Here is a 13739-nt window from a genome sequence, read left to right as displayed (position 1 = left end):
ACAAACCTAACAAAGAAAACGCAAGCTCATCATTATCACTTAAGAGGAAACTTGTATAAATCCCATCAACATACCTGTTTTTTAACCTTAGGACAATAAAGATTTACTCTGCGTGTAAAGTACATAAAGTACTCTGCAGAGTCCTGCCTTCGTATGTACATAAAGTTCTTTGCAGAGTCCTTTCCTCGTAGGTACATACAGTTTTCTGTAGAGTTCTGTCATACATGCTACAATCAGGTGATATATTAGCCAACTAAGGAAAGATTTTTTGTGAAGGGACTTTATCAGTACCCATTTAATGAGAGGTATCACTTTAAAATTAAGTTAAATTAAACTCGTCTGGCGGTAGAATGAATATACTGTGCGTCATCATACCGAATGGCCATGGCGTAGTGTCTGAGAGAGAGAGAGAGAGAGCACTACACTGCTCATTCCTTGCCGGTTACTGTACTCGAACTACCTGACGACGATGTCACAATGACATTTATTGTGCCAACACTAAGCTGCCTGAAACACATACACATTCTTTTTATCGACAGAGGAAAACACTCTGTGATACGTCACACTATGATCAGTGAGAGCAGGAACGTACGCTATGGAGTCACTCATGGGTGACAATTTGACATTACATGATTGACCGAAGCCACACACATACACACACAAAGGCAGAAAGAATGAAATTAAATTTACACCATTAATATGAATAAGTACACGTCCTTCATTTGGCTGCAATTAATTTTTTAAGGCTCAGTAGCCATGAAGACACTGGCACTACACTTTAACACTAATTATACGTAGCCTCAGAGAAATATGTGGTTTCAGTGTCCATCATTACATATTTATGAGGGTTTGTGATAGGTAAGGTTAATGGGAAGGGGCTCCAGTCCCTTTGAGCCTTACATGATCACGCACCTTATTATTTGTTAGAATTTAAAAAATATAACTCCGCTATGGTAAGAAAAAAAAATCTAGAGTAAGAACAGTTACCTTGTTTTTTTTTTTCTTAAAGCAGAAGAAAAACTGCTCTGTTGAAGATCTGCTGAACATCATCTAGTATTTGAAATTACTCAAAATACGTTACCTATAAGGGTAGGTGTTATGCTAGGTGTTTTTAGGTCGACTTCCCGTCCTACGGACACTAGCTACTGAGCCGGGGTTCTCTTTCGAGACCGGAACTAGAATACACTGAGAGAACCAGGGCATAAAAACTCTGGTCACCCAACCTTGCACGTGTATTCTTATATTCATACTCCACTGAATACAATGTGAATACAATTTGGTCACAACACATTATACAGGTTCAGAGGTACTGTCTGGACTGAAGAACTCTGATGGGGCTGCTAAAGTCTCGGACTGCCCATAGATGTCGGCCAGGTGTGGGAGGGGTCCCTTAAGGTGTGCCTTCCCTTAGAGGGCACGGGATTACTCTCGGGGGCCGCGTCGTCTGGAGTGGGCTGCTGGGCGGTGTGGAGAGGAGCCCTTCTCTAGTGGGGCCTCTGTGGGGAGTTCGGTCTTTAGGGCTGGGACCAAACAGGGAGAGTAGGCGCGCTTGTCTGTGTCCACTCTGGGGAGGAGGCCGTCATCCAATGGGGCTGTTGAGGTCACGCCCTGGGGTCCTGGGGGAGCCTCAGGGAGTCCGGGGACTGCAGTCTCCCTCGGGTCGGGTCACCATCAGGAGTGGTCTGCGGCATCCTCTCCTTCGGAAGTCCGACAGTGGGTGGTCTCACCCGGGCACTGGCTGCACTGCTCGAACCCCCGGGGTCACAATGGGGCCTTGTCAGACCTCCTCAAGGTGCCGCTCCTCTTTGGGGCTGCCTCTGTGGGGAGAACAGGAAGGATGTCCCACTCGGCCATAGGAGGGGCAGGCCAAGCAAGGGATGTCCTCCGGAGGGGAAGTCACAGGAGGTGAGAGACGAGTGGTGTCTGTGCTCTCCCTGGCGCGGCTAGTGGACATTGCCGAGGTCCCGAGGGCAGCAGGGGTGGGGTGACTAGTGGCCATCCCTCTCCTGCCGGTGTGGCTAATGACTGTCACCAGGACCCGACTTCCTGACAGGAATGAGGGCAAGATGAGGCTAGTGGCCATCACCTGTTCACTGGTGCGGCTAGTGGCCGTCACCTGTCCTCTGATGTGGCTAGTGGCCGTCGCCGGGGCCTCATTCCCCAAGTGGACTGTGGGCCGGGTGCAGCTAGTGGCCGTCACTCGCTCACAGGTGCAGACAGTGGCCGTCAACAAGGTCCTGTGAGGGGAGAGGACGTCAGGAGAGATGTGGCTAGTGGCCGTCACTCGCCTGCTGGTGCGGCTTGTGGCCATCACCGAGGTTCAACTCCTGGAGGCAGCTGCAGAAGGAGAGTGGGCTGTGGCCGTCTCTCCCCTAATGCAGCTAGTGGCCGTCACTGATTTCTGCAGAGGGAGGGGATGCAGTTATTGAGCGGCTAGTGGCCGACTCTTGCCTGGTGTGGCTGATGGCCGTCACTCGGGTGCTGTCTGGGACTGAGATATCAGCCCCACCCCGAACCTGGAGAGGGCTGGTCCGGCTGGAGAGTAGTGCACCAGCACTGCGTAGTTCTCGTCAGGTCCGTTGAGGGAAAGAGGGGCGCAAGGCAGTAAGGGACAGGCCCGTCTTGCTTGGGCCTTTTAAGTTCCTCTCCCTGGACTGCCCCTGGGGTGGGTGACGCGCGACATCCCTCTCGTGGTGTTTCGTTGTGGTGGGGATTTCAGTAGGTATGATATTTCAAATAATGGCAGTATTCAGAACTGGCACCTGCTTGCATTCATTTGGCAACCACTACATCTTCTGTGTACATTTTTAATATATGGGGCTCCAACTGTCAATATACGAGTACTTCATTACAAATTGACAGAAGATTTAAATTAATTTTGACTAATAATTTTCTCGGAGTTCCTGTACCATAAAATTTGCCTACGATAATATATGAAGGAAACTGAGGTTTAATATGCGGAGCAATGCACTGGAGTAGAGGTGTTAGGAAATTAGAACACGGTCCTTGTTAAGATATTCCTTACTGACTCTCTCTCTCTCTCTCTCTCTCTCTCTCGAATTTTTGAAGAAACGAGTCAAATAATTCCTTCAAGTTCCAGTAATTTCTGCCACTCGAAAGAAAAATCTTCCCCTTCTAGCAGCTCACGAAGGAAAAAAATAAATAAATATCAATTCAGCTAAGGATTTCCTTCCTATGTCTCTACAATGGAAGGAATTTTCAATGAATGCGGCTGATAGTACTGCTTTAATGCAGTGAGCTACAAGAAAGAAGCAAAAGGAAGAAAAGCTGTGGCAAGTTAAGATGGACAAACTATACAAGGATCTGATCAAGTCTGAGGAGTGTTTGGAGTCGATGTGAAGAAACTACTGACGCCAACTGTACACATGGTAATCTATTCAGGTGGCCACAGTAGGGCTTCACACCCTCCTCTTCCTCCTCACCCTTTCATCACCTATTTCTCATCTTTCCCTCATCCCCTCATCTTTAACTTACCCAGTCAACTCTACCTAAGCCTCTCATCTCTTCCTCACCAGTGGCGTCTCGACGGTTGGGGGTAAGGGGCAGTGGCGGGGCTAATCCTTATTTTTAGTGTGGGGGGAAGGGGACAATGCTACACAATATCCACAAATTAAATAATCCAAAATTTCAAACGGGAGATTATAGTGACGGGGCCAAGGGTCTGACTGGAGGGGTTAGGACCACCACCCCCCGGGTCCCCCCCCCCATCGCAACTACGCCACTGTTCCACTCCCTCACCTCTTCAGCTGGCTTCGGCTGAGGGTCTGATGGTGGTGGTGATGGGGAGGGGGGGAAGCCATCCTGCTTTTCCATCCTTGTCTTTAACTCACAGAATAGTTACGCTAGGTATAACCCTCCCACTGTTGCTGTGTTTTATTTTGTACTTCTTTGTACTCCTTTGCATCTCTCCTTCACCGTCACATCCTCACCCCCCTCTCACCAATAACCTCTCCCTCACACTCACTTCTCCCTCACCCACTTACCTCCCCCTCCCCCCTCCCTCGCCCCACTGCCTGTGTTACGAGCTGATCCCATGTCCAGTCAGGTGTTATTTTTACAGTGTTTCACAAGTGGCAGGTTAGGGACATTCTCTCTCTCTCTCTCTCTCTCTCTCTCTCTCTCTCTCTCTCTCTCTCTCATTGCACACACGCACACACACACCTGATCTTTTTTTTCCTCTCTCTCTCTCTCTCATTGCACACACACACACACACACACACACACACACACACACAACCTGATCTCTCTCTCTCTCTCTCTCTCTCTCTCTCTCTCTCTCTCTCTCTCTCTCTCTCTCTCTCAAGAATTTTTGAAGACACGGGTCATAAATTTAAGGATATGTATGATAAAAATGGTTTAATACACGGGACAGTACGAGCTTGACTCATTCCTGTAAAGATACAATTAGGTGAGAAAAAAAAAACACACACACACAGAGGAGAAAGAGAAAGAGAGAGAGAGAGAGAGAGAGAGGAGGGTGGAAAGGAAGAGCCAAGGAATGAAGCAAACCAAAGGGGAAAAGGGGGGGAGGGCGGGAACAGAAAAATAAATCTAGAAGAAAAGTGGGGCAAGAAGGAAGAAGACGAAGAGGAAGACGAAGAAGAAGAAGAAGGAGAGAGAGAGAGAGAGAGAGAGAGAGAGAGAGGAAACACACGACAGAAGCCATACACTGACCCGGAGTTAATATGCGTTCCACAGTACACAACCTACTGCAACGTCCAGTGGAGAAGAGAGGTGAAAGAGAGAGAGAAAAAAAAAGACAGGAGAGAATTAAAAAGAGCGAGGAAGGAAGAAACACAAATGCTGGAGGAGTGTAAGAGCGATAGAAAAGGAGAAAAGTGAGGGAGATATAATAAGGTTTAGGATGTAACACGATTCTTTCTCGTTAATATCACGCGTCTTGCAGTGAAGGAGAAAGAAAAGTGTGATTCGAGAGAAAGTGAGAAAGGAGAAAGAAAAAAACTGGAAAAAAGAAACTGGATGATTGACATTAAAGAAAGAAAGAAGATAGAGAGACGAAGACCCCCGAATGATGAAAGAAAAGGCGAAAGAAAAATCTGAATGAAAGAGAGAGACACTGCAAGAGAATGGAGTGAGAAAGAGTGATAAAAGAGAAAAAACGGAGAGAAACTAAGGAGAGGAGAGGCCCACAAAGGATAAGGAAAATACAGAAGAAAAGGAGTGGAAAGCAAAGTTAAAAATATATATAAAGAGAGGAGTGTGATAGTGGAGAGAGAGAGAGAGAGAGAGAGAGAGAGAGAGAGAGAGAGAGAGAGAGAGAGAGAGAGAGAGAGAGAGAGAGAGAATAAAGAAAATAACGACAGAAGAAAAGAAAAAGGGAAAAGAGACTCAAACCAAAAAAAGTGTGGAAGAGGTGGAAGGCGAAGGCAGCTTTATGTGGATCAGTGTGTTCAGGTGAGTGGAGCATTGTGGTCTACCTGTACCTTACATAGTGTTGTTGGTGCGAATTTTGTCGATTTTAACCCTTTTATGGTCGATTTTTTTTTTTCAGCCGACGCCTGATGGTTTTATTCAGCTGAGAATGAGTATAGGAGCGCGCGCGCGCACACACACACACACACACACACCTTGGGGCCCTAGCATGATATGGTCCCATGACCCATCGACTATTCTGGTGCAATACCCCTTTCCTCACGATGAATATGAGAAGCATATGACATGCAAAAGTAACTGTTGTTGTTAATCCTTATTTGAAATGTTCCATATTTTCTATATGAAACTATAATAAATTATTCTAATACATCTACTCTATGCATTATTGGACATTTACTATTAATTATGCTCCTGGTTTGCCTTCCAAGCCCCTCCTTGAAACATGGCCGCTGTGTTTTGGTACCCAAGGCCCATGGGCCTTGTTGGTACCATTAACATCTCCCTCTCCCGGAAACTGACTGGGACAACTCTAGTACTCTGCGAGTACTTCAGCTCACGCCAAATTCTAATATGCAGCAAAGAATGACTGTAGGAACCTGAGGGTGCCATCATTAATCCTCTCGTGATCGGGAAACTCAAGTATTCTAATTCAGCTGCTGCCAATTTATTTTATTACTTCCGACAACGAAATTGGACGGATGTTATGTACTGACTCTTGTGTGCCTGGTTTTTGTTATTACAGACAGCAGACACATAACCCACAGCAAGTGCGCAAATACGAGAGAGAGAGAGAGAGAGAGAGAGAGAGAGAGAGAGAGAGAGAGAGAGAATGAATGAAACAAAATGTTAAAATAGAAAGACAATGCATGTGCTCCTGATCCAGTCTGTATGAATTATTTTGTCCCTTGCGATGAAACAGGTAAGAAAAAAAAAAAAATCCCCTTTGACTAACTACTGGATCCGACCCTGCATTCGCCTCGCATCTCCATGGATGTTCAAAACCTTTTTATTATTATTGTATTTTTTGTTTTTAGTTCTCGTGGCACTTCTTCCCAAAACGATATATATATATATATATATATATATATATATATATATATATATATATATATATATATATATATACATGTATCACACCCTTATAGTGCGTTGTAACATTTACATCTTTTAAATACCTACACAGCTCGTATCTGTGTTATGCAGGTGGATATTAAGGGTTATTAGACAAAATAAACCTCTGAGAAAGATACGTTACGAAATCTCCAAAGTCAGCTAGAAATAAGGCTGTCATACAAAACCTTTTAAATTTGTTTCCCTTAACAGGAGTAGCGGCAGAGGTGGTAGTGGTGGTGGTGGCGGTCAAAGCAACATGGCGTGGCGTCCCTCTGAAGCCACCCTGGCGCCACCTGGGTACCAGTCCCGCCCAGGTGTGTTCACATCCCACCCTCCCGCCTCACACACCCGCCTAGCTGTTCCTCATGCTAGCCTTCCCGCCCTTATGGTTGTGTCAGCTCACTGTCTGCCTGCTGAGAGCCTGCCTGCAGCTTTCACTTCCATGCCAGCATCTGCAACAGCAACTGAAAATCTGTCTGCAGTTTCCACTCCTTTGTCAGCGTCTGATACGAAAGTCAGATATCTGTCTGCAGCTTGTGCTCATCAGCAAACATCCGCCACAACTACTGAATGCCTGCCAACAGCTTATCCTTATATGCCAGCGTCTGGTACAACAGCCGAGTGTCAACCTACAGCTTGTACTCCCATACCATCCACCACAACCACAGAGTGCCCGCCAACAGCTTACACTCACAATCCAGCTCCTGCCGCCGCTACCACCAGGCATGAGATAAAGCCAGCAGTCCCACCCCAACTGCCCATCACACCGCCCAGCAAATTCAAGCGATTCAAGATCTTTATGAAGCTGGCCAGGAAAGGTATGGGTAGAGAGAGTGAGGAGAACAGAGCCCGGGTTGACCAGTTGTGTTCGCAGAGGGCTATGAGTACAATTAAGTCTTGCGGAAAATAGCTCGACAGAACTAAGCTCAGAGTGTGTAGCTGGACGGATACAACGTGCCCACTAGAATGGGGAAGCAGTGACCATTCGTATAGCAATAGTAGAGGGAGAGACTTTAATAATGAGGTGAAGAGAGAGAGAGAGAGAGAGAGAGAGAATGAAGTCATTAGGAGGAGGGGAGCTGATGATAAATGTCCAGAGTCGAATGCACTGATATATAAATAACGGATGTTCCATATATTGCATTCTTTGCCAGTCTTCGTCTGTTGCAGGTCAGCTCAGTCTGCTGATGTGTGAGTGTGATGGGTTGGTTATCCATGCATTTTCACTGAGAGGTCACCTTTACTTGTTGCACATGTACACTACCAATGATTTTTATTCTCCATGAAGGATATACAGTGCGTGGTAGGTGGTGGCGACCATCATCCACTCACTTGATGTAGTTGCTGCCTACTTCTTCTTTAGCCTTTCCTTTTCTGTGCCTTCCCTCCTCTCTTCCTATTTCTCCCATCTTTCCTGTCACTTCTTATTGTTTTTCTTTCCATTACAGGTGGCTTTGCACTGAGTGACAAGCCAAATGGTTTCCTGTAAGCCAAGAAACCATTTACAACGCTGGGTGGTAACCATATAACCAAACTATAAGTGCTCCCTACGTGTCAACGAGTGGGTTGGTGGAGGGTTAGTGCCCCTCCCCGTAAAACAAACAACTCAAAGTCAAATGGCCACCCCTTACGGGATTATGGCGTCTAGCAATAGACAGATAGACAGATACAGTGCTAACTCTGACGTATGAGCTGGCAAAGAAGGGGCAATATACGGACCACATTGTGTACTGTTACTTTCCTTCAGAGCGGAGGAAGAGAGATGAGGGCCGAGGGTGTGGCGAAGGAGGTGCCCGTTGCAGCAATAAAGCGGACCACAACATACTGGGGCAGAGTGTTAGACATTCCGCACCTTATTTACATCAGGTACCGTATCTGAAAACTTACTTGAGCTTAGATTGTGGTTAAAGTTGCTACCTTATTTACATTAGGTGCAGTATTCACAAACTTTCTTGGGTTTTAGTCGTAAAGATTGCTTGTTTATATTTTTATCTACTTATGCAACTAAAGAACACTTCTCAGAGAAGTAGTGAATATTAATCCCTACAGTCCAAGGAAGTTTTTCTTGCCACCTTCAGACGACTTATTGAGCTTAGGAACATTTGTCAGTGAAAGGGTTTATGATGTCTACATTTGACCCTAGCAATTCCTAAAGTTTCATCCAGTCTAAATCAAATCGTCATCAAAGCCACCAATACACGAAGTCAAAGCGCTCAAAGAATGCAACACCAGCACCCTACAATCCACCTAAGGGAAAAACATTTCGTCACCCTCATAAAGAAACTAAGTCAATTATTATACTTTTCGGGAAATCGAGAAAAACCTGTCTCATTTTCTTGACTTTCAAGGACTTAGGCAGAAACTTGAGGCGCATTTTAGACCACTCACACCCTAGACCTGACAAAGGCAGATATACCAATAGGTGTGCCAAGTGATGAAGAACTGATTCAGGCAAAAATCCAGAAATAGCCAAAAAATGACTTAGGCAGTTTCTTTGCGAAGGTGACGATTTGACACTGCCATGTGACCTCGACCTTCGACCGATTATTATTAGAATTTAAGTGTTTCATCCTTGCCTGACCCAAAACCTTCCCACTAAGTTTGGTTCAAATTGGATCAAGTCTTTCAGTTGACCTGTACCTGTGATCTTGACCTTTGACCTAATGTTCTCAAAAACCAAATCTATTCATCCTTGGCTAACCTCCCACCCTTCCACCAAGTTTGGTCTAAATAGAATAAAATTGTTTAAATAGGCTGTTTTTTTTTTTTTTTCTCTCTCTCTCTCTCTCTCTCTCTCTCTCTCTCTCTCTCTCTCACACACACACACACACACACACACACACACACACACAAACACACATGCGCGCGCTGGGTGATACAATACACCCCCGCGCTTCCGCGTATATATATATATATATATATATATATATATATATAGTATATATATATATATATATATATATATATATATATATGTCATTTACCTGAAGCGTACAAAGAAGGAAAATGGTTTACTTACGATAGTAATTCTTTATTTTTTAAACCTGTTTATCGTAAACTTTCATTAACATTCTTTATGAATACTTCCCCAGGACCGACCGAGGCAGACTCCCAGGTGTTCCATCCAGGGGAAAGGAGTTAGCAGCCAAAGGGAAAGACAAAATATACAGTTCCCAAATTCCTCCAGACAGCTCGGAGTTCTTAACCTAAAGGAAGAGCAAATTATACTGCCTAGAGGTTCCAATGGTGGCGCCGTAGTTCGAAACCAAAAGGGAGGACAATATATACTGCCCCGGGGAAGCTTCCAAAGGCCTGGAATTCATAAAACAAAGGAACAACACAATGTCCTGCCAAGACGTTCCTCCAGAGAGGTTGGAGATCGAAATCCTCGGGAACGACAAAACATTCTTCCTCTGTGGCTGGAAGAGGGGTCGGGCTCTCCTCCAGAACCAGCAGTGAAAAGCTCGGCTCAGGAGCAGATCTTAGTCCCTGACAACGACAGTTCCTTTGAAACTAGGTGGGATTCCCTGCGTGGAAAAAATAAGGTGCACTCATCATGTTGGACGGGACAGAGACCACCTGGATGGGAAGACGTGGGTTATGCAGAAGTGGCACGCGGTAAGAGAAACATAAATACTGATGCCAGAAACATAACCATTAATGACATTCCATCATTCAGTAGCCAGAATGTTGGTTCAGATGGTGCCAATGATCTACACTCTGCCTCAGCTCCACCCTGTGAAGTTTTCGTCAGCAACTTCGGCAACGATGTTGAGACTCACTCCGGCCAAAGTACGGCGGGGGAAATGCAGCCCACTAACTACCTTCATCAAAATTTTTCTGACTCTTTTGTTCAGACAACAAACCGTAATACTAGCGATACCACTATTCAGGCAGAACATCATACGTTTTCTTATTCTGTCGTTCAAGTACAACAGCATTCAGATACCATTTCAAATGTGGCATCCGATTCTGCTGAAAACTGCGAAGGCACCATAATGGAAAACGAAGTGTCTTCAAAAATTTCTGATCGTCACCTGTGGGCCTCGTCCGACAGTTTCTACTGCGAAGATTTTACCTTTTGTGACAAAAAAATTAAGTATGAACATGGTAATATAGCCTCCCAGCCAAGGTCCTACTCCGAGGTGTTATTACATCAGAATCGGTTAGACAGTTCCAGGGAGCAGTCAGATAATTCTCTAGAAAAGTTAGATTATTCTCTAGGTGACACTGAAGGAGAACCATCGTGCGCTTCCGTAGTGGACACGTCGCACCGAGTCAGCTATAGTTCTGACGCTCTCACTCACACATCAGGGGAAGACAACGTACTGGACACACCTCCCCTCGATAGCCTCAGTTTAAATGAAAGTTCCTGTGATTCTTCAGACCGAGCACACTCGACACCTAATGATAATGACTGCGACGTACCCCACGGTAGCCACAACGTGACTTCAGATTCAACCCTGTCTTCAGAAGCTATGCGGCGTCAAAGCTGGGTGGAATTTGAAAGTGGCTCTCTGGAGTGCCTAGAACAATACAATCACGCTGCTAAAGTCATATCTCCTCAACGAATTCTCCCACAAGACAACAAAATGCTGGAGAATCAGATATCAGTGGATCAGCAGGACTTAGACGAATCCAGCCCTGCATCACCATCGACTGATAATCACAGAAAATTCATCCTGAGTTCAAAGGAGTCAAGTATGAGCCATTCCTCTGCCAGCTACGGCGGGAGGCTAATCAGAACTTACTCTCAACGAGGGCGACGTGCCAGCAAACGGGTGATAAATTCCGTCAGTCGAAAGATGTCTGTACATGATTACGGAAAAGTTCCAGAACCCAGCGCTCCTATGTACTCGAAGGCGGTGTTGACAATGCACAGCGGACCAGGGCTGTTTGAGCAAGCCACCGCCACAAGCAAAGACGACTCCGACAGTGATCACACTGACCCTCTGAGAACTGAGGAACCATCCCGGGAAGAAAGCTCACATGCAAACAAAAGCGAAAAGAGAGCACAGAAAAATAAAGAGACAAAGAAAGCACAGACAATTAAAGATGAAACTAATGCACACAAGAATACTGTCGCAGGGAAGTCAAATTCTCCACACAGTGCCACAGCCTCAAGATCATTCCTGGAACCAGCCAAAGCAATGAGAGTTGGATCCCTTCGATTGCCCCGCCTCCCAGCTGCTCTCGTGCGTCGTTCCGTGTCCTTCAACACCCCTAAAGTGGAACGGGGCGAGGTCCCGTTTCAAAGACTGCCTGAGCGTCGGCCTGGGTCGTTCCGCAAAGCCATGGGTGCCCTGGCTAGAAGTTTTAGGCGAAAATCATCTGATCAGAAAGTGGAGGCAGATACAACAGCTGAGGGGAATGAGAAAACTAATGACAAAGTCAACACTCGAGGACTTATTCGCAGTGGCAGTTTTGGTAGAGGTGGTGGTGACAGACAGACCCCACAAGCTCCCAGACTGCCAAGGCGAGCTGATGTACACAAGTTTGGTGCATTACAGTCAAATCCTTCTCATCTCCCAAGTTTCGGAGTTTGAGGAGGTGGAAGAAGACCTCTGTGATCCTAGTTAGTTCATCATGATAAATACATTTCTTTAACATCTTAACTACCCTTGTGGTTCGGAAAGAGTCGTTGACACATATAATATCTAGCAATTTTTTAATAATTATATGCGGTTTATATCGTAAATGGCCATAAATTCTAGAACTCTACATCGTCTTTTAAAATTCTAACTCTGACGCTAACGTCATTTCTTTCCTTTTGCTTAAAAGCTGTATTTTTTGTGAGAGTAAGCAATGACTTTATATTCCCTCCAAGCATTTGAAATATTGATACAGAACATACCTTGGTATAGCCTACCTAAAACTATGTTCTGAATCAGTGTGAAAGGCAGAATTACAAGACCTACACATGCCAAGTTTGGGAATTCACAGTTTAAGTGGAACACTGGATCTCTAATCTTGACGGCAGAAGTTTAAGGGCTGAATGTAACTAGAATCAAGGCTCTACTCTGTTAGGCTTACAAGGCTTCGTAGCACCTCTTCCCTGGCGATCTATTTTGCATATTTCACCTCGGTATTTTCATGCATTATAATGTCCTATGTAATATCGACATAGTTTGAATCAAGAACATGGGCCGACAAGATGTTAACGTGCCAAGAACAGGAATAAACTAGCAAGGAAGAGGTGCTACAGGGTCTCCTAAGCTCTCAAGAACATTGTTTTGATAATTTTTTAACATCTTTTCCTCAGCGATTTATTTTGCATTTTACACCTTAATATCACCTTGTTGTGACTGGTGCAGGGTGCGTCGAGACGAACCCCTTCACCACGATGTCTTTTATTTTCTACTGACTCTGATAGCCGTCTTAATACGGTTTAGGGAAGACCAATTTTGGCGAGGGAGTTAATGAAGGCTATACTCGTAATTACAACCCTCTTATTCGAAAGGTCTATTCATAGTTGAACAAAATCTTCAAGAGATAGCACGAATACAAAAAAGATGACGTCCTCGGACTGAAGGGACTAAAATATAAAAAATATGTACAAGAACAAGGACCTCTTCAGTTCGATGACGTTTTATTTCATATTATTCTTGTGACTTAAAAATGATTTCATTTAGCTTCATGGAACTGAAGAGGTTAGATGCAGCGTCAGTTAACCCCTTCACTACAAAGGGGCTTTCCTAAGCCAAATATAATCGTCTGGTAGCAGTATGAATAAAATGTGTCATCGGCGCAAAGGAATTTAGATGTAACATGCAATATAAATCACTCAGGAAGAGGTGTTACGAAATCTTCTGTGTCAACGAGAACAGGGTCTTGTGTGTATAACCATGTACAGCACTGCTTATGATTGACATATATAAATAAATACAATAAAATCTGACAACCAATCTGCCGTTTTCTTAGATTACCTCTCACACAACACTTAACCATTTGAGTACCATGATGTATTTATTTTATATTTTTACGCAGTTTTATTCAGCTTATGAGAGGCTTTGCAAACTGAAGGAGTTACATTATAGCCTCCTTTAACCCCTTCAGTCTGGTGACGCTTTAATTTATTTTTTCTACTTTCAGGGGACTTAGTTCAGGTTAGGGAGAGAAATCAGGCCGAGAGTGGATTTTTGCGGACTGTTTCTAAGCCCCTCACAACAAACTGTTTCTCCAGGGCTAACAAAACTGACTGGAAGTAGACA

The 13739-nt window shown here is 44.8% G+C and overlaps 1 protein-coding gene across 1 annotated transcript; it reads left to right on the top strand.

The window, feature by feature from the left end:
• Positions 1 to 6784: 6784 nt before the first annotated feature.
• On the top strand, positions 6785 to 12468 carry LOC145401704 (uncharacterized). The gene is made up of 3 exons (XM_080273889.1): positions 6785 to 7346; positions 8276 to 8394; positions 9621 to 12468. The coding sequence occupies exons 1-3, from the start codon at positions 6785 to 6787 to the stop codon at positions 12072 to 12074; spliced, it is 3135 nt and encodes a 1044-aa protein (XP_080130015.1). The 3' UTR covers positions 12075 to 12468.
• Positions 12469 to 13739: the final 1271 nt, after the last annotated feature.

This window comes from Coenobita brevimanus, chromosome 6 (genome assembly GCF_032717465.1).
Source record: "Coenobita brevimanus isolate Jiangsu-jjx chromosome 6, ASM3271746v2, whole genome shotgun sequence".
Lineage (NCBI taxonomy): Eukaryota > Metazoa > Arthropoda > Malacostraca > Decapoda > Coenobitidae > Coenobita > Coenobita brevimanus.
Note: the sequence above shows the minus strand (reverse complement) of the source record. Positions and strands in the feature narration are given on the sequence as shown.